This window comes from Glycine max, chromosome 2 (genome assembly GCF_000004515.6).
Source record: "Glycine max cultivar Williams 82 chromosome 2, Glycine_max_v4.0, whole genome shotgun sequence".
Lineage (NCBI taxonomy): Eukaryota > Viridiplantae > Streptophyta > Magnoliopsida > Fabales > Fabaceae > Glycine > Glycine max.
In genome coordinates, this window is record NC_016089.4 from 31,098,531 (window position 1) to 31,121,002 (window position 22,472).

The 22,472-nt window shown below is 32.3% G+C and overlaps 1 protein-coding gene across 1 annotated transcript; it reads left to right on the plus strand.

Moving 5' to 3' along the window:
- The first annotated feature begins 15,428 nt into the window (after positions 1-15,428).
- Positions 15,429-20,897, plus strand: LOC100776843 (CDK5RAP3-like protein). The gene is made up of 10 exons (XM_003519006.5): positions 15,429-15,629; positions 15,726-15,860; positions 16,030-16,124; positions 16,629-16,723; positions 16,829-16,964; positions 17,187-17,336; positions 17,493-18,011; positions 18,259-18,467; positions 19,133-19,265; positions 20,573-20,897. The coding sequence occupies exons 1-10, from the start codon at positions 15,569-15,571 to the stop codon at positions 20,702-20,704; spliced, it is 1,665 nt and encodes a 554-aa protein (XP_003519054.1). The 5' UTR covers positions 15,429-15,568; the 3' UTR covers positions 20,705-20,897.
- The last annotated feature ends 1,575 nt before the right edge of the window (positions 20,898-22,472 follow it).

Here is a 22,472-nt window from a genome sequence, read left to right on the forward strand (position 1 = left end):
TATATATTAGTGTTATTAATTAATTTTAATTATAAGATATAATTACATTATTCATTATAATCTTCTAATCATTAATGATTATGCAATTATAGTATAATGTGAATAAACATGGTAATGTCAAGTGGGTATATGTCAGTAACAAAACATTCTTTTATATAATATAGTAGATAGATAATAGATAATAGATTTTTCTTAGAAGGTGTTTGATAGGGATGAAATTTTTTGTTTACAAAGAATCATAGGTTAGTAAACTTAGGGAGCATTTGATAGGGAAGAAATTTTTTTATTCCCAAGAATCATGATTTCTGAGAATCATGAATCCTAAAAATCATGTTTCCTTGGAATGAACAAAATCTGTTTGTTTAGCCATTGGAAATATATAGACAAATTTCCTGGAAAGCAAAGAGTTAATTAATTATGTGATATTTTTACCAGTTACTTTAATTATCTATTACATTAAATGATTTAATAAAATAACATGATATTTTTACTATAGTTAACAAAATTAAACTCAAAAAATTATAAGATTCTCACATCCTTTATAGGAATGTTTTTGTGGAAAATATAACTTAAAAACATTCTTGGGAAATCTTCTTTTCCATGAATGTTATTCTTTAAGATGTATATCAGACATGGAAAACTAAGGGTGAGTTTGGTTTGTATTTTTGTTTTTTGTTTTCATTTCCTGTTTTCATTTTCTGAAAACCGTTTTCATTTTCAAAAGATTAGAATTCTGAAAACATGTTTGGTTTGACTTCTTGTTTTATGCTTTCAAATAAAAACACTGAAAATGTGTTTTCAAAAGGAAACGTATTTTTAAATTTGCTTAAAATTACATTCCTTGCCACCGCGTTTTCATTTTATCCAAAATGATATTTCTGGTTTCAACTGAAAACAATGAAAACGAGATTTTATTGTTTTCAGTTTTTGGTTCGTTTGAGAAAATATTTTCACTGAAAATGTTTTCAAAAATCCAACCAAACGCATTTCCATCACCATTTTCTATTTCTAGTGAAAATGAAAACAGAAAACAATCAAATCAAACACTCCCTAAGTTTCCCAACCTATGATTCCCCGTCAACAAAAAAAATTCTCTCCTATCAAAGTCCCCTTAGTTTCTCATAATATATACATGGAAAAAGAAGGTTTTAGATGAATGTTTTTTGGTTATGTTTCCCATGAAAACTTTCTCATGAGGGGAGGAGAGAATCTTACTTTTTCGAGTTTAATTTTTCTTTTACTATAATAAAAATATCATGTCACTCTTATTAAATTATTTAATATGGTAAAATATCAAGTAATTCTTTGATTCCCAAGAAATTTGTCTAAATATTTTGAATGACCAACCAAATAAATTTTATTCATTCCCAGAAAATATGATTATCAGGATTCATGCTTCACAAAAATCATGATTCTTGAATATGAAAAAGTTTATTCCTTATTACATTCTTATTGTAATAAATTTTATATTGTCAACTTAAATATGAATTTAGTTCATGTATCGTTGCATTTTTTTATTTTTATCTCCAGAAATTCATTTTTAGTCTCAATAAGTTTACATTTTTCAAATTTTAATCCCTAAAATACGACTTGCAAGAACTAAAATGAGAAAAAAAAATTGAAATCTTAAAATGACTTAAATTAAAAAGGCACAAATTTACTGAGGCTAAAAATGCAAAAATATAAATATAGGGACCAAAATTGAGAAAGAGTAAATTTATATGAATTTGGTTTTTCTTTTATCTAAATTCTTTTAAACTTTTTCCACTAGCTAAGCCAATTTAGTTGCACCCCTTCTCTCAAAGTTAAGTTGCAGAGTGTCCTTAAATTGAGATTACCAAGTAAATTTGAATTAAATTAATTTTGACAATAATGAAATAAAAATATATTAAACACATTTTTAAAAACAATTATAAATAATGAAAAATCTTTTTAATCAAAGTTGTAAATTTGATTACCTTGAATAAATCAAACAACATTTTTTTTTATGTAAAGACAATTTCCTTGCCTCCTCCAAATTACTACGCATGATTGAAATAATTGTCTCAATTACAAACTTGTGTTGGTCAAACCTATGTAAAACAACATATATTGATGAGTTAAACCATAATGAAAATAAAAAATTCATATCATATACTAAAAAAATTACTCTCTCTTCCATTTTTAGAAGTATATAGTTTTTTCATCCATCATTATATCCACTAACATGACTGGATGTAGAATATGGAGCTTCAATACATTGGATAATCATGCATATTAACGACTTGAATATGGATAGATTGAGATTGGATGGACTAAGGTAGAGGTAGAGTTTGAGATTGAGTGGACTGAATTTGAAGTTGACATTGAGTGACTTGATTAACATAAGCTTTAAGGATAGGTAATGATATTATAAATGGTATATAAGCTTGTGCACTTCTTGTTCCTCTCCATTTATTTGTTAGTTGCATTGAAGTTTTAGAATCTGACATTTATTTATCAAGTATCATAATATTATCATAAAAAATAAGAAAAAAAAATATCATTATTATAATTCAAGTCATTTAAACACATGCATAATAATTAATCTAGACACACACAAAGTTAGACAAAGTACATAAATTCTCTGTAAACATACAATATTTGACAATTTAAAATGTAATATTAGAATAACATTATCCAAAGTAAGCAATTTTTAAAAAAATTATCATGTCTTTTTAATCTCCACTAACTTTAATAGTAACTTTAATAGATGAAATGTAGCTTTATTAGCAAATGGATAATCATGCATATTAATGACTTGAATAGGGATAGGCTAAGATTAGGTGGACAGAGGTGGAGGTGAAGGCTGAGTTTAAGATTGAATAGGTTAAAGTTAAGTGGATTTGGATTGGGGTTGAGTGACTTAATTAACATATATGAGCTTGTGTACATTTTTTTCCTCTTCCTTTTTTAGTTGCATTGCTTTTTTAGAATATGATATTTATTTATCAAGTATCACAATATTATCACAAGAAATAAGAACAAAAATATCTCTACTATAATTCAAATAATCTAGACATATACACATCAAATAGTAATATAAATATTTTCTCTACATCAAATAGTAATTTAGACACATGCATAACAATTAATCTGGACACACAAAGTTAAGGTAATGTACCAAAACCTTTTACAAATATACAGATAATTATTGACAATTCAAAATATAATATTAAAATAACATTATCATGTGTTCTTAATCTTCATCTCCCTCTTCTTTTTCCTTTTTCTTCCTATGCATGAAATGTTCTCATCCTCATTGTCAATGAAATCATTTGCTTGTATTATACCCAAGTCAACTTCTTCATCATCAATCTCATCATCTTATAGGAGATTGATAGGAATCATCCTCAATTGTTGCATTAATTTATTACTTGGGAACTTGATAAGCAACTTTCAAAGTATGTCTATCATTAACTTCCCTTGGATTTGTCTTGATAACTACTAACCAATCAACATTGACATTTTTTGGCCAATTTAAGGTTAATAGTAAACTTGACCTACAATTTTTAGAAAAATAAAATAATAAAAATCTCATATTCACTCATTTTTTTCTACAATCTTCCATATTCTCTTTTTTGTCCTACAATCTTACATTATTTGTGTTTTTGTCCCATGGTTTGAAGGATTAAACCAATCACAATAATTTTTTTTTTTGTATTTGACTTGTTCATTCCTATTCTAGAATATCTCTTAGAATACCATGGTAAACATTTGAGATTTTATCTCGTCCAATTTCATTAACATATATCTCACTGTTATATGGTGTCTTGCTTTTCACCCCATGGTTATTTTTGCAAAATTTCTATCCATTTACAAAATAACTTGGTATCAACTTTGTTAATCTCAAAGTTTTTCTTACCAAACCATAAAAGTTTGGATTTTCTAACCTAAGTTGATGATTTATTTTACATACTCATATAATAAAAATAGTAAATGAATAATAACACAATGAAAAAGATAATGTTCAATTTATTTGTGTAAAAATAATAATGCTTACATATTCTAAAACCCATCATGGAAAATCAACTTCTAATTGTTTATTAATGACAATGCCATTGAAATTTTAATACATATTTTACAAACTTTAAACATATATACTATAAAAAAATATTATTTAAATTAGATATGACTATCAATGGATGAATTAAAAATGTCATATACATAGTGTTTGATATTTATTCAATAAATTATTTAACCTTATTACAATTCAAGAAAAAATGCAATTGAGCAACCAACTATTTTTCATCATTAAGCCACCTTTTATTGTATTCACTAGCTATTTGGCCAAAAGGTTTAAAGATTGACAAAATTGTCTGTATATGATCTTGATATGCTTTCTCATACAAGACAAAATAATAATAACTAAAGTAAGATGTCTCTTCCAATTAGTGTTATCAAAATCAATCTGGTCAAAATATTAGGTCACTGATCCAACCAATGGATCACTAGTTAAATCGCATGAATTAGAAGATGGAAGTTAATATAGTCTCTTTGAACAATGTTTATGCCACTACAGTAATGCTTTCAGCCTCCACAACCTCCTTGTCTGTCTCTTTGACAGCTCTAATCAAACCCCTTGTGATGCTCTTGAGACGCAAACCACTCTCTTTCATTTCCTCCTGTAGTTTTTCTGCCATTTCCCAATCCAAAGCCTCCAACCACAGAGACTGTATTAACTTGTCATACTCATCAACGCTTGGACAGACACCATAATCTTCCATCTCCCCACCATTTGAATAAGCGCTAGCAAGAACAGTGTAAGTGTATGTGGAAGCAAAGCTACCATGATGATTCACCAAGATGTTTTGATGATGCCAAAGTTGAGTTGTTTCAAGATTAAAGAATCAAGCATTCAAGATTCCACTCAAAGATTCAAGAATCAAATGAAGAAATCAAGAAGCATCAAGCCAAGTCAAAGTAGGTAGTAAAAAGTATTTTTCAAAAAAAACATCAAATAGCACACTTTTTGTTTTAAAAAAGGATTTTCTGAAATCTTCTAAGTTACTAGAGTTTTTACTCTCTGATAATCGATTACCTTTTGGTAGTAATCGATTACCAGTGACCAAAATGGTTTTCAAACTGGTTTCAGTGCTTTGCAACGTTTCAAAATGATTTTCAAATAGTGTAATCGATTACACTATATTAGTAATTGATTACAAGTGAATCTGAACATTGGAATTCAAATCCAATTGTGAAGAGTCACAACTTTTCATAAAATACATTGTGTAATCGATTACACCATTATGGTAATCGATTACCAGTGAATGCTTTTGAAGAAAATGTTAAGAGTTATAACTCTTAACATGGTTTTCTCAAAAGACATCAAGGTTCTATAAATATAAGACCTTGGCACGCATTTTAAATATACAATAACACAGTAAAACATATTTTATTACACTGAACTTTCCACTGCTTTTCTCTTGCAAAACCTTTGTCAAATTCATTCTAAGTTTTTGTTCAATCTTTCCTTGAAGAAAGGAAAATTCTGCAAAAATAAAAATTGTGCTATCCTTCTATTTTTCTCTTTTTCTTCATTCCTTCTCCCTCGTGTCAAAAGAATTCAAAGAACTAACCGTCTGATAATTCTTTTGATTCCCCAAACAAAGAATTCAAAGAACTAACCGTCTGAGAATTCTTTGCCCAAACACTAAATTCAAAGAACTAACCGTCTGAGAATTCTGTGTAAGAAGCGAGTAGCTTCTTGGTTGTAATAGTGAACACAAGGGAGGGTACATCCTTTGTGGTTCGCTTCAAATAGAGTGTACATCTACTTGGTTGTTCAAAGAGAACAAGGGAGGGTACATCCTTTGTGGCTCTTTGCTTGTAAGTGATTTTTACAAGGAAAGGAAATCTCAAGAGGTTGCTTGAGGACTGGATGTAGGCACGGGTCGTTGACGAACCAGTATAATACTTTTGTTTGTTTTCTTCTTTCCCACGCTCTTTACTTTTCTGCTGTGTACTTTTTATTTCCACTTTACTTTTGTTTAAGTTATTGATTGTGTTCTTTAATTTCTAACAACTTAGTAGTAAAGCCTAATTGAATCTAGTAACATTAAGAATGATAAATTTTTAATTAGTCAAGACACGTTCATAATTAATTCAACCCCCGCTTCTTAATTATTCCGAGGCCACTTGTTCCAACAGTGTACACATATGGTCTCATGGCATACATTGCTTATACCTTACCAACATAAGCAAATGAAGGGCATCGATGTTGTATAACTTGTTTTTGAAGATTAGATGGCACTAACTGCATGATTGAGTCATTGTTTTGCCTTTACCTGAAACTCCATAAATTTTACATGATCGAAGTACTTATAATTACCACCATCATAGTATTATAGTTTTTGGTGGTGGTTATATTGTATTTTGAATTAACTTTTTTTTTATACTCTAATCAGGAGTTTGAAGACACACTTGGTTACATAGCTAAGATTTTCTCCCAAGCTGAACCTTATGGCATATGTAGGATTTTCCCTCCACCTTGTTGGGTACCACCTCGCCCTCTTCAGGAGAAAGATTTATGGGAAAATGCAAAATTTCCCACTCGTATTCAGCAAATTTACATGCTTCAGAACAGGAAACCCACGAGAAAGAAAATTAGGGGAAGGAAACAAAAACGTAGAAAGCAGTCAAAGATGGGCATGGGTACGAGAACTCCCAAATCAGGTTCTTAAGCTAATGTTGCTTCTGAGCCTGAAGAGAAGTTTGGATTCCAATTAGGGTCAGACTTCACACTTAAAGACTTTTGGCAATATGCTAATGTTTTTAAAGATTGCTACTTTGGATTGAATGATGCCAATGAATATGAAAAGTTAGTGATAGTAGTCACCAACAGAGATGGAAACCCTATGTGGAGGAAATTGAAGGTGAATATTGGTGAATAATAGAGCAACCAATTGATGAGGTTGAGGTACTAATTGCAGTTCATTGATAATATCGTTAGTCTTACTGTCACATAATTATGCAAAAAAAATTATATATTATTCTTTTATTTTTGAAGGTGTATTATGGAGCTGACTTGGAAACTGGATCACTTGGAAGTGGTTTTCCTAAGACATCATCCTTAACTAAGAATGAGTCAGATAGATATGCCCTGTCTAGTTGGAATTTGAATAACTTCTCGCGACTGCCAGGTTCTACCTTATGTTTTGAAGGAAGTCATATCTCAGGAGTTGTAGCAAGAAAAAAAGTTTAAGGCATAACAGACGATATTACTAATTTTCTTTTTAATATCTTTCTATATCTGTCTGTGGAGTTATAAACTTTAAGTTATTTTTCATGAAAGCTGAGTTGAAAATTTTAAAATCTATCTGTTTTATAAAAAAATGTAATTTAATTAAAGGTTCAGTGGAGAAAATAAAGGACTAGAACTAGTGTTAGACATACACTAGAATTTAGATAGGGGTCGCTACAAACTGCAAAATTATTGCATCCTAAACATATACAATATCAAACATTATACAATACAAACCAAAAAGCCTCAAAACTAATATCAACTTCAATTCAAACCAAAAAGCCTCAAAACCAAACCAAAAAGCCTCAACATGTTCAAACATTATACAATACAAACCAAAAGGCCTCAAAACCAAATTTCAAACCAATATCAACTTCATCAAAGAATTAACGTATAATTTGAAACTTATTTCATTACTCAATCGTACTCTACTTCAGCCTAAAAGCCTCAAAACTAACCCCCAAACCCTAATAAAAATCATTTTTCATAAATTATAACCTATTTGGCCTTTTTTTAAATTAAAATAGACATTTACGGATCAAGTTGATCCATATGAAGCACTATAGATCAACTTGATCCGTAAGAAGCACTATGGATCAAGTTTTTCTCACGGATCAACTTCATCCATAGGATGCTTATGGATCAACTTGATCCATATGCGTCCTATGAATCAACTTGATCCGTGAGAAGCATACAGATCAACTTGATCCATATGTTTCTCACGGATCAAGTTGATTCGCATGCTTGTTACGAATCAAAACACATTATGGATCATCTAAATCCTAACCTATGTCTATTGCGGATGGCCTAAATCCCAATGGGGATCAACTAAATCCCTACAAACTACACTACACCAGCAAAAATGGAAGTAGAAACGCAAACAACACAACAAAAGGGAGAAGAGGCTTACCTCGACGTCAATGGAGCAGTGCAATGCACATCCTCAATGTCGGAAGAGAAGAACCTCCAAAGCACCACAAACACGCTGGTAATAATGTTGAAGAAGAACGCGCAGAAGAAGAACAGGCTCAAGAAGAAGACTCGCAGTCGCGGAAGGAAGAAGAAGAGGCTGGGTGTACAAATGTTTTTTAAAAAAAGGACAGGGGTATTTTAGACTTTTACCATTAAGTGACGGGTGCACTAGCAATAATTCTGGGTGCACCTAGCATTACCCATAATATGGTGGGTGACTCACTAATGGATCTAGGATACGTTTTGATATCATCTTAGGATGTGAGTTTGAGCTTAACTCAACCTCAAAAGCTAACTCATAAAATGAAAGTTACCCTTCATTTATATACTCTATTTTTACTATCTCTAGCTAACTGATGCAGGACTTGGACTTTTTTTTTTCCAATATTAGTATATTTTTATTTGAGTTTATATTTTAGAGAGTATTTTTTAGATAATTTTGGTTGGAGCTCACAAAATTTATTTATTTAGAACTATTCATGCACATTTACACTTGTGGAATATTTAAATAACTTTACCTGGAACAATTAAAATTATTTTTTACAAAAAATATTAGAATAGATAAAAATTAAAATAAAGGTGTCTATTAAAAAAAATTAAACTATTTTTTTTATTTTTGTAAAAGTATCCATGGTACCCACAAATATGCGTGGATATTATAAAAATCCATAGGTATTAGCTAAATGGATACCACATGGGTAATATATATATACACACACCCATGTACACACACGGGGGAAGAATCAAGTTAAGAGAGTTACTATCTATTTGAAACGGAATGAAATAAACAGATTTACATTAATGAGTCATAAATAATTTAACTCATGTTTATGTCTCTTCTCCTCACTTATATGGTATTCAACTTTTTCATTTTTATGTGTAACTTCACCTCATATCATTTTCTCTAAATTCAATAGTTATAACAAGTAGTTAATCTTGATCGTTAAATTTCAAAAAAATAAATGATAATAAAAAACCACTATGAGAGTAACTTCATCCCTCCTTTTATATATATATAGAGAGAGAGCAAAATACACCATTTTAATAATCCTTTATAATCATCAAAATACATATAAGAGATTTGGACGCGTAATACGTCTTTAATTCCAACATAATTTTTTTCTTCAAATTCTGACATAGCAATAATAGAATGCCCTGTCTTTCAATTGCAATAAAATATATCTTCATTGATTCAAACCAATGATCTTAATCTTCAAATACTATATTTGCTTAATTTTCAGTCATTATAAAGTCCTTGAAGATGCTCTGATAGGATTTGGTTCCATGGGCAAAAGGGGTGTTGGCCGACCGAAGAAACTGGCAGAGACACGCTGAAATGGGGTGGAAAGGATGATAATAACAAAAACGAATGTTGAATTGGAAGAATCAGTTTCGGAAATTGAAGGAGTGACTGTTGAATTTGAGGAATCTATTTCGGAAATTGGAGGAGCTTCTATATTGTCGGAGGAAAAGTGCAATAGTGAGGTATTGGAGGCTCCGGTGATGAAAATTGTTGAAGAACTGAAGTTGACGGTGAGGGAAGGGGAATCCCAACCTAAACCGTGGGTAGAGGTAATTCAGGGTAATAGAAGCTTGAATCGTGGAATGACGGTTGATTTTGTAGCTCCAACATTTGTGAATGGTAAAGCTAAAATTACGATTGATGAATCTGATGTATCTGGGGAACTTGAATTTTGGGAAAATTCTATTATTCTCTTTGCACTAGGTGAGTCTCTTTCTATGAATGCTGTGAAGAAGTTTATGGAGAAGACCTGGAATTTCATTTCAGAACCAGAATTATCTTACAATGATGATGGTTACTTTATTGTGAAATGCAAGAATAGGGAAGACATGGAGCTGGTTATGGAACAAGGTCCCTATTTCATTTACGGTAAATCATTATTCCTCCGCAAGTGGACATCTGATTTTGAGATGAAGGAAGATCTATTGCGAGTTCTCCCAATCTGGATAACTTTACCTCAATTTCCTCTGCATCTGTGGGGAGAAAGGAGTATTTCGAAAATTGCTAGTATGGTTGGTAAACCTATAACAACAGATGAATGTACTGCGAAGAAACTACGAATCTCGTATGCGAGGGTTCTGGTTGAAGTGGATGTTACTCAAAAACCTATTGAAAATGTTGACATCATGGATCACAAAGGGAAACTCGTGTAGCAGAAAATAGAATATGAATGGAGACCAATGTATTGTCAATCATGCTTGAAGATTGGACATGATTGTGCCATTAAGAAAGGTCCTGGGAAAAAACTTATACAAGAAAAGGTGTGGAAACCTACCAAGCAAAATGAGGCGACACAGAATGAAGAGAAGCCTATGAATGTTGTCATTAAGAGTGCAAAACAGCAAGAAGAACCACAAAAGAAGCAAGAAGAACCACAAAAGAAACAGGAAGAACCACAAAGAGAGCAAGATGAGCCACATAAAGAGACACAGATTGAATGGACAGTTGTTACATTAGGAAAAGTGGATAGAGGTAAAAGAGCTATGATCCATACTTCTAAAAGTTCATTTGGGCCTTATCAGAACTCAAACATTTTCACCCCACTTAGGATTGGAGATTGTCCTAAGGGGAACAACACAACTTGACAAATGATGGTGAGTTGGAATGTGAGGGGCATTAACAAGGTAGCTAGGAATAAAGAGGTTAGCTCCTACCTCCATTCTTTTAATGTTCCTATAGTGGCTTTACTAGAGACTAGAGTTAAAATGCATAATGCTAAGAAAGTAAGGAATAAAATAGGTGGCAGTTGGAATTATATGGACAATTATGATAGACATGAGAATGGGAGAATCTGGTTGTTATGGGACCACAGGGAAGTGAATCTGAAACTTATTCAAATTGATGAGCAATTCATTCATGTGGAAATATACTCCTTGGATCAATCTCTTAAGTTTGTAGCTTTGGTGATTTATGCTTTTAATCAATTGGATAGAAGGAAGGAGCTGTGGAACAAAATTGAGGACATTGGTAGAAATCTGAATGGGCCTTGGATTGTGATTGGTGATTTTAATAATGTTCTGAATAGTCAGGACATAATTGGTGGTAATAATGTTGTTGAGACTGAAGTTAGGGACCTTAAAACCATGATGTCAAATATGGGATTGTTTGAAGCTGATATGAAAGGGAACCATTACACTTGGTCGAATAAGCATGTTATTGATGTGATTTACTCTCGGATTGACAGAGTTATTGGTAATGTTGATTGGTTTCAGAAGTATCAAGATGCCTCTTATGAAGTTCTGGATCCTAATATTTCAGACCACTCTCCTATCAAAATTGGCCTGCAGATACAAAAGCCTAGAAAAGTTTACTTGTTTAGATTTATCAACTGTATCAGTAAGGATCCATCTTTTATGCAGTTGGTTGCTAGTAGCTGGCATGTGGAATCTAGAGGGACTTCTATGGAAAAACTTTGGTACAAGATTAAAAGGCTCCAAAGTGTTTTAAGACCTCTGTCTAAACAGTTCACCAATATGCAAAATCAAATCGAGCAAGTTAGGCAAGAGTTACATCAGGTCCAAAATTTACTGCAACATAATCCTTTTGATAATTTGCTGTTGAAGGAAGTGAAGCAGAAGAATGAGAAAATTATTCAGCTGGCCCAAATGGAAGAAGACATTCTGATGCAAAAATCTAAAGTCAATTGGCTTAAGCTTGGTGACAGCAATAATGCTTATTTCCATGCAACTGTGAAGGAAAAAAATAAGAATAAAGGCATCTATACTTTGACAGATTTAGATGGAAATTTGTTGTGCACACAAGAGAGTATTGAAAAAGAGATTGTGAGCTTTTACAAAAAGTTGGTAGGTACTAAAGAAACTGATTAGAAAGGAATTGATATCCCTGTTTTGAGAGATGGTAAAACTTTGTCTAGAGATCTTGCTCAGCAGCTCATTAGACCTATTGACCTAAAAGAAATTTGGAATGCTTTAGTGAATATTGGTGAGACCAAAGCTCCTGGTTTAGATGGATTCACTTCACATTTTTTCAAAGCAACCTGGCCCATTGTTAAATATGATGTGCAGAATGCTATTCTGGAATTTTTTAATACTAGTAAGTTGTACAAAGCTATAAATTGCTCTATTGTTTCTCTGATCCCTAAGTCCCCGAAGGCAAAAACCATCAAAGACGTGAGACCAATATCCTGTTGTAGTACAATATATAAGGTGATCTCGAAGATATTGACTAGTAGACTGAGTGCAGTGATAAACAGTGTGGTGGAAGACACTCAATCAGCATTTATTCCTGGTAGGAATATCCAGGACAATATTCTTCTCGCTCAGGAGCTGGTGAGAGGATATGGTAGGAAAAATGTGTCTCCTAGATGCTTGGTGCAAATGGATATTCAAAAGGCTTATGATATGGTTGAGTGGCAAGCATTGCAACATATTATGGTGGAGTTGGGATTTCCTCAGAAGTTTATAGGCTGGGTGATGGCTTGTGTTAATTCTGTTTCCTACAGATTCTCCCTTAATGGTGCTCCAACGGGTATTTTAAAAGCTCAAAGAGGGTTGAGGCAAGGTGATCCAATTTCTCCTCTCCTCTTTGTTCTTGTTATGGAATACCTCCATAGAGTGCTTCATGGCCTTGGTTCAAACCATAACTTCAATTACCACCCTAAGTGTGAGAAGTTGAAAATTATTAATTTGTGTTTTACAGACGATATTCTGATTTTCTTAAGAGGGGATCGTGGATCAATGAAGCTGATGATGAACAAAATGAAAGAGTTTTCAGAAGCAATAGGTCTTCAGATAAGTCATTCCAAGAGTAAAATCTATTTTGGAGGAGTGGATGAGGATACTCAAGTTAGATTGCAGCAGGAATCTGGTTTTTTGGTTGGTAAAATGCCTTTTAAGTACCTTGGTGTTCCTCTTGACAACAAAAAGCTCACTATTAGTAATGGTCAACCTTTGATCGATAAGATGTTGAAAAGAGTTCAACATTGGAGCTCCAAACTGCTATCATATGCTGGCAGAGTGCAATTAATTAACAGCGTGTTATTTGCCATCGCAAATTATTGGCTCCAAATCTTTCCTTTTCCTAAGAAAGTGGTGAAGCATATTGAAGGGATTTGTAGAAGTTTTCTTTGGACAGGTAAGAGCAGTAACAATAGGAAAGCCCCTATTTCTTGGGATCATATTTATGATCCAAAAAATGCAGGTGGACTGAATCTGATTGGTCTTGAGGATTGGAATAAAGCTACAATTGGTAAACTTCTTTGGAATATTTGGGAGAAAAAGGATAAGTTGTGGATTCATTGGATACACATTTATTATATGAAAAATAATAATGCAGATAACTTCTAGTCGGGGCAAAATTGTTCTTGGACGTTGAAAGCTATTTTCAAGTATAAAAATTTACTTACGCAATCTGCGGTTTGGAAGGAGATGTGTGATGCTGGAAAGTATAATACGAGGAAAATGTACCAAGTGATTAGAGGTATTAAACCGCAGGTGGAATGGAGAAAAATTATTATAGGTAACCATGCTAGACCTCATGCAATTTTCACTCTGTGGTTGGCTTGTAATAAGCGGTTGTTAACAAAAGAGAGAATGATCAGGTTTGGCATGCCCACTGATGGTTTGTGTGTTTTCTGTAAGATGGCTGAAACTTGCCAACATTTGTTTTTTAGTTGCTGTGAAATCAAACTAGTTTGGGAGAAGATTCTGCGTTGGATTGGGTATGTTCACACTCCTACTATGTGGGATGATGAGCTTGGTTGGATTGTGGAAAATACTAAAGGCAAAGGTTGTAAAAGAAGTTTGATGAAGCTGGCTGTGGCTAAAACTGTTTATAGGGTTTGGTTTGTGAGAAATCGGATCATATTTCAAGGTGGTAGGAAAGAAGAGCTTCATTGGGAGACCATAAAAAATGTGATTCTTAGAAGAGTTGAAAACAATAGGAAACTTATGATGTATTGCAATAGGAATCTCTAGTCTTTTTGGGTTTTCTTGTCAGTTTGGGCCTGGATCTTTGATCAACGGGTTTTGTATTGATCAGTTTTTGGCAATAAAATATTCTTTATTCCAAAAAAAAATCTTCAAATACTTGTAATAGGAAATGGTTTAAATAGCCTAATAGTTGATATTTGGTTGAATAATGTTTTTTAAAGGAATACTTTCATTCTTTTTATATTTTCGGAGAGCTTAAATAAGTAAGGGCTATATAAGTTTTAAATCTCTCAATTATTTTTAATTTCGATTTTAGTTTCTCTTATTTTTTTTTCATTTTTAGTTATCAATTTTTAGATGATTAATTTTAGTCTTTTTAAGATTTTTTTGTCTATTTTTAATTTCTTATTTAGTTTTATTATTCAAAGTTATTTTATGTGGTGTTGAATTTTTGTGTTTTTTTTGTTCATTTTTAAATTCTTCAAGGGACTAATTTGTCAAGTCACAAGTTAAAATAATGTGAAATTCAATTTTAACAAATCAAAATTTGAAGTTTTGTATTTTTTGAAGAAATACTATTATTAACTTAGCAAAAATAGAACTTACAAGTTACAACACATAATTAAATTTTCACGATGTGATATGTTAAAATTAAATCACTACAAAACATCTCAATGTTTTTTATCCATTTCTAAGAAACAAAAATCAAATTTACATTCACAATTAGGTCTACAAAAAAAATTAATCTTCCACAATGTGTAGTTGACTCAAGGTTTGAATATCGGGTACATATTCATATTTAATGTCTGACTAGGTCTCAAATATAATTGCTTGGGTTGAAAAAAATTACCTTTACAATACACTACATTAGACTACTAAATTAAAAAGGAAGGAATTAAATTAAATCGCTGTAACTTGAATAATTATTACACAATTCTATAACTTTTAATTGAATAATATTTTCTTAAAACTTACAATTGGACTGAAAGTTTCTTTCACATTCATCACATATACAAAAGATCATGTTAATTTAAAATCATCTGTTATCTAGTTCATATAAATTAAAATCGACATAATATAAATTTATTAAAATATAAATAATTTGATTATTTTATTATTGTTCAATTTTGACACAAATAATCTTACTAATATATAAATATAATTCAACCATTAAATTAATAAAAATTATATTTTATATGAAATTATAAAAATAATATAATAATTATCAAATTACATTATTATAATTCGATCTTCCTCTAATTAAAATTAAAATTTTATTACCAAGCCAGTTGAAGCTGCGAGTCGCGTGCTGTGTGTGATATCGTAGCGGAGCGTTTCTGCAAAATCGAAAAACTCGAATTCTCAACAACGAAGTTCCCTATCGAATTGCCATCTATTCATTCTTCATTCAATTCTTTCGCAATGCAAACTCCCGATGACGTTCGCAACCTTCCCATCGACATCACTTTCTCTCGTCTGGGAGGTCCCAATTTCCTTTCTTTCTCTTTCTCACCAATTTCTTTCGTCTTTTTTTTTTTCTCGGTTTTTGAATTTTAATTCGAATTTGCGACCTTTGCAGAATGGTTGGTGGATCGCAAGCGAGTGCCCGCTGATTGGCGCAAGCGCGTGGCGGCGATCAGGGCCCGAATTTCCAAGGAGTTCCCCTCTCTCCCTAAGGACTCTGACCCCTTTTTCCAAACCCTAGACCCCGAAGGTTTAAAATTTATGTGTATTTTAAATTTAAGTAAATGTTTGTTATTTGTTCTGTGTTGACCAAAATGTGATAATGTTATTTGTTTACTGATTATGAATTGTGAATATATATTTTGGTTTGTTAAATTAGATAATTTTAATGATCAATAAAGTGGCAATGCTATTTTCAGGGATTGGTTATTTGGAGGCTAAACAGATATATGATGATCTCTTAAAGTCTACCTCGGAGAGCAGGAACATATTTGGTCGCTTATCAGGTGCTGCGGTAAGATATGCTCTTCAAAATCAGTAAAGCAAAATGTGCACTATAGTCATTCATACTATGCATACTATTATTACTGAATGCATGGATCAACTGGTACAGGGTTGTTCTAGTTTAACAAGTGATCTCAAGTTTGAGACCTGAGTATGCATATCTTTTGGAAGGAGAATTTTGCACCTATATTAGTTTTAAAGGATACTCTTGAAAATATGTAAAACAAAGGAAAAAGTTATACACAATTTGATAGGTACTTTTGGTGTTGTTCACCAAGTAGAATTGGAGTTTTGCCTCGTTAATATTTGTTGACTTTTAATGTAAACCTTTGTTTTGCAGATTACCCAGGTAAAACTTTGATTCTGATTTGAGAACAATACTAAAACTGCATAAGGAACTGTATATAAGCTTTTTTCTTGAAACAAAATGTGCACTATAATCATTCATAGTCATCTTATAGTATATATACCATTGACCTTTTACTGTTAACTGTGGCTATTATTATTTGGGTAGGGTGCGTGGGAAGCAATTGTGCGGTCCTTTGAGAAGGATCATGTTTTCCTTGGTGAGGCTGCGCAGATTCTGATTCAAAATGTGAGCTATGAAATGTGAGCATTGTGATCTTATGGTTTTCATCAAGAGAAACATGTGGTGTTCTATTTGTTTAAAGGCTTTTGTTATTTTGTTGCTGAGTATTTGTTTCCATTGTGAAGCCCTTATCAGAGGAAACAGGTGCAGAAGATTCAGCAGCATCTGTTAGAGCTAGATCGCAAGGAGGCTGATATAAAAAGAAGTGCTGCGCTTTCGGCCACCAAATATGCTGAAGCTTGTCAGGAGCTTGGCTTACAGGTTGGCATTTTTGGGGTGTTTTTGTTGAGTAGGAAACAATTTTTGTAGCTGTGTTATAACTTATAAGGGATCTTGTGATGAATAATATCCTTGAGAAAGCAAGTTAGCGTTGTCTGCTCTATGTAGCTGACCTACCTAATGGGATATGACTTTGTTGTTGTGTCATGTAGAAAACAATTTATTTTTCTGTTACAAGTGGGTTGTGATTTTATTGTTTTGCAGGGGAAAAATGTCAGAGTAGAACTCTTGGAGACAGCACTATTACTTCCGAGCACGTTTAGCAAAATTCTGGATGTTGTAAACAGTGACAACTTGTCAAGGGCAATTGAGTATTATTCCAATTTTGTCAGGGATGCTCACATTGAAAAGGATGTAAGGCAAAACTAGAATTCTTATTCATTGTGTAATTCTCATTAATGCTTGATGCATTGTTCTTGCAACTCTTTTGCATGACCTTCCTGCAAGGAAGGGATTAAGATTGACATGGTTCAGTATATATTTTATTTAAGATGAAAATCATTACTACAGAGATCTTTGGGAGACGTACTACAAAACTTGAAGAATATGCGCGAAAATCCCCCATCTTTAAATGTTGCTGTTGACTCTGAGATTATTAATGATGTTAATGTTCATTCAAGCAAAAATGGATTGGATCCTGCAATAGCCAATACTGAAATTGCTGTGCCTGACATTGACTGGGATATTTCTGTGGATAGTTCACAACTTGATTGGGACATTGGAACTGTAGAAGAAACAGAGGATAATGGTAATGGATTGGGTCCATATGAAATCATTAATGCCTCTGACATCGGATCTGATCTAACAATATCAAACCAAGAAATAGGATCACCTGCAGATATATCTTGGGATATTAGTGTGGATACTCCTCAGGTTGATGTCATTGATGATGATAATGCCCCAACTGTAGTGCTGGAGAATCAGACTTCTCTTCCTGATTCCCTATCTCAATTGACAGGAAACAAGGAAGAAAGGAGCCAGCTTTTAGATACGGAGTACAGAAATAAAATTCTTGATGATCTGTATGAGGTATATAATATTTATGCCAATTTACTGTCTTTACTCATTAAGTTTTTGATTTTGATAATGCAATTCCAAATTTCATATTACATCCCTAGATAGGGAAAGAAACATAGCTCTAGCAAATTTTGTTTACATCTTATGTTGTATTACTTACTAGTAAACAGTTATCTCCCCTGTATGAATTTATTATTTTGATGTCATTATTATTTTCAGATTAAACCTTAAATTTTGTAATGATTTTATATGCCATCAGATGAAATCCTTTTTAAATCAACGGTTGGCTGAATTGAGGAATGAGGAAACTTTGTCCCTGCAACATCAAGTCCAGGCAGTTGCACCCTTTGTACTACAGCAGTATGCTGCTGATGCCATTGAAACAATGCAAAGTGATATTTCTTTGGCAATTTCATTGCTGACAAATAGGAAGACAAGGGATCTGATTATGATTCTCAACTCCAAAAGGTACTGCTTGATATTTTATACCTAAAATTTCATGCTTAGGAGATGCACATTCACTGTGTATCCCGTTGTGTCAGATATTTTCTCAGTTTTGGATTTCTATGATGACTAAATGTAGTTGAAATTTACTTTTGAAAATGGCAACTAATATTCACAATTGCAAGTTTATGCACTGAATTACATATTATTAACAGGAAATGATAGTTGGAACCTTGAAGAACAAGTGATTTATGTTTCAAACAAAATCCAGACAAAATGATTTAGGTTGAGCCATAGACCCACTGTTGGATTTGATATAGTTTATTTTGATGTTTGTAATTTTTGTCTTGCATAACAAAAGAGTTGAAGACTTTAGTAATTGGTTTATCATGTAATATAGTAAGATGATGATTTTTTGGTGAATTTCAACTTGTCTATTTCTGTATTACTGTGTAACTTCAAATGCTCACGTTTAGGATGGCATGTTGAAGCATGCTTTTCTCTTTTCTTCATCTTTTAAAATGCTAAAATATTTGGACTTGCAGTTTTACTCACCCAATCCACATTAAGTATACTAACATTAACAGCCTTTATCATGTCAAATGCTTTATTTGGCTCTTTTTTCTTTAGCAGTATTCCTGTTGTATCTGATCTGTGTTAATTGATTGTGGTGTTGGGCCAAATTTCAGATTTCTAGATAGACTAGTCAATTCATTAGAAGAAAAGAAACATCATGAAGTCAAGTTGAAAGAGGGGTTGAAGGACTTGGCTGCTAAACGTATGGAACTGCAAAATTCTTTATCTTCGTCATGGTCAAAGCAAGTAAGTTCTACCTTTATGTGCTTCCTATTCTTGAGGGGAGAGAAGTTGTAGTGTTTAACTGATTTTCAAATTTGTAGGATCTTCCCTTCTCTCTCTTTCTCTCTCTCTCTCTCTCTCTCTCTCTCTCTCTCTATCTCCTTCCCCTTTGTCCCTGTAGTTTGTGTTGCCAAAAGTGACATTTGATTCCTACACTAGTTTTAACTATTACTAGATGCACTTTATTCTGGTAAATAGTAACAAGTTCATAATTCTATTTTGACAACCTGGTTGTGTTAAGGGTAATCAAATTACTGTTCTAATGAGTTTTTTTGTCTCTTAATTTTTATCTAAAATGTGTATAGAGGAAAATTTAAGTTTATAATATATGGAAAATGTGATGTCAAAGCATGGCAACATGCAGGTCCTGAAAAAGAAAATAATAAAAAAAAAGAGAATGGAAAAATCTGATAATGGTTTCTGTCTTCAGTCAGGAGTCTCAGGATCTACCATTTGTTCATATTGTGTGTTAAGTTTATTTTAAAGAAATCACAACAACAACAACAACAACAACGCCTTATCCCACTAGATGGGGTCGGCTACATGGATCAACTTCCGCCATAATGTTCTATCAAGTACCATACTTTTATCCAAACCATTAATTTCGAGATCCTTTTTTATAACCTCTCTTATAGTCTTTTTGGGTCTTCCTCTGCCTCGAATTGTTTGTCTTCTCTCCATCTGGTCTACTCTCCTCACTACAGAATCTACCGGTCTTCTCTCCACATAATAATCACTTTATTTTATCAACTTCCTGAGATAATTTTTGTAAAGAAAATCTGTTTCTCCCGAAAAAAGCACCATCAAACATGCAAGTTCTCTATTGGGATTTTCTTTTTGGAGTACTTAAATCTTGCTTGGCAGATAGCAGTTAGCTGACGTATTGCGGTGAGAGTGGGCATAATTATCCACATGCAAAATAGTCTTGTAGCATCATTGATTTACCCTTATTTCTTTATTAAGACAATTATGAGTCAGGATGAGATGTGTTTTTTTTTACAAGAACAGAACAATGTCACTTCATTTTCATTTTCACTGTTAGTTTTGCCTACACTAGGAGATAGAGATCAGTTTATGTATATTGCTTTAGTCCTTCCATCTTTCTCTCCATTCCCCTTATTCTCAATTGTTTGCTACCCAGTACCCATGCGGGCAAAAGTCTATGTTCTATATGTATATCTGTGACAACTCAACTTTACATGTTACCCCCTCTCCCTAATCTGCCCCCTGTTCTTGTAGAAGAGACAAATTAACTCTTGAGTGAATTGCAGGATGCGGCTGTGGCAAAAACAAAAGAGCTGAAAAAACTATGTGAGAGTACACTTTCATCCATGTTTGATGGGAGACCAGTTAATATAATTGGAGAGATCAATGCTATTTTGACTAGTGGACTTGGAGCATGAGGAAGAGAAATTTCCTCCGATGATGATCAAGCCTTTAGGTGGATAGTGGCTGCCAAAATAGCTTAAGATAAATTTCTTTTAGTTCTTATTTTTTATATTACCTGTTCATTTCTGACAAACAGTGCTTTGACAATGCCAAGGGTACATGCGCTGATAATTCTCACTGAATGAAGTAACTTTTGGTACTTGGTCATTCTGCTGTTGTGTCCTTGTTGGTTTTACAAGCCGAGGATACCACTGGATACAATTTTTTTGGCTTATTATTTGTATTATTTTTTAATTCCAAGTAAGGATGTAGAGCCTAGGCAATAAGTGCATGTTTCCCACGGCACGAGAGCCAAGTCATCTGACCGAGTTGCTATAAGTCTAGGTGTCCACTAAAAAGTTTGAATAATATTACGAAACATCAGATTCACTATTATCAAAAAATGAATATCAGTTCATGTTGGGCCATGTCATTGAATGTGGCATATACATCTCATCGAATAATTTGATTGCAAGGAATATGAATGAAGCTAAGAAATTAAAGCAACTAGCACAGGGCAACAGATAAAGGGTATCTATCTGCTTGATTTATGCAATCATCCATTCATAGTGTATTTGGGTTAGATTTATGGTGAGAAGTAATCAATTATTTTTTTGTGGCAAAGGCAAAGTAATAACCAATTGCTTTTATTTTTTCATGGTATCACCATAAATTTATGGGAAGGAATTGATTCTTTGATGTTATTCCAACACTATCAAATTGTCCATTTTAACTCGCATCATTTTTGGATTTTTGGACCATGCCTGAGTTGATTGAGCAGGATGCACTGCGTGCATCTCTTTAGCCAGCAAGGCTTCTATATTTTGCATGGTTGGGCATCCCTCAATATTGGGTAAACTAGACAAGATAAACTTAAGAACGAAAAGAAAAAAATAAGTTAAGGTTACATCTCTTGTTGAAAAAAAAAATACATAAAAAAGATACATAGACAGAATCTCTTGTAGAAAAGATGGTGGAAATTTGTTTTAGAGGGTTTAGGCACGTATGAAGTCCTGTAGAAGTCTATTAGGAGAGTAGATCATATGGAAGTTACTGGGTACTAGAGAGGCGGAGTAAGATTGAGGAGGCAATAACTAAGGATTTATAGGTCAATAGCTATGGGTTATGTTTGATAAAATTAGCCTATAAAATAGTTGAAAACTTATAAACTAATTGAAAGCTTATCATTTATAAGTTAAATGATAAATGTCAAATGAAGTGAGGAAATTTTTAATATTTTTAATATTTGAATTTTATTTCTAATAACTTATCATCTTTAAAAGTAGGATAATATTTTTAATTTTTTTATTATAAACAATAGTAAAATTAAATAAAATAAAATTTATTATAATTATATTGTTTAAAATCATTTTCTTAACATTTAAATACTTTATTAATAATATTATTTTAAGACAAAAATAATTTTTTTTCTTAAAATATTCATTTTGTTAATCTGTATAAGAAGAACTTGGATATGTATGTCTCTCATTTGGATGATTATGAAACATGATACAAAAAATAGATAAGGGAATCTTTAAATTGAATAAAAAGAATAAAATAAAATTTCAAATAAAATAGTTAGGATAAAATTGAGAAGAAGAAAAAAACTAATAACTTATAAGTTAACTTATTTTTCATAAGTTATTTGAAATAACTTATAAAAAATAAACTAGTTGAAGTAACTTATGGAAAATAAGTTATTCAAATAAGTAGCTTATAAGTTCCTCAAAAGTCGTAGCACAT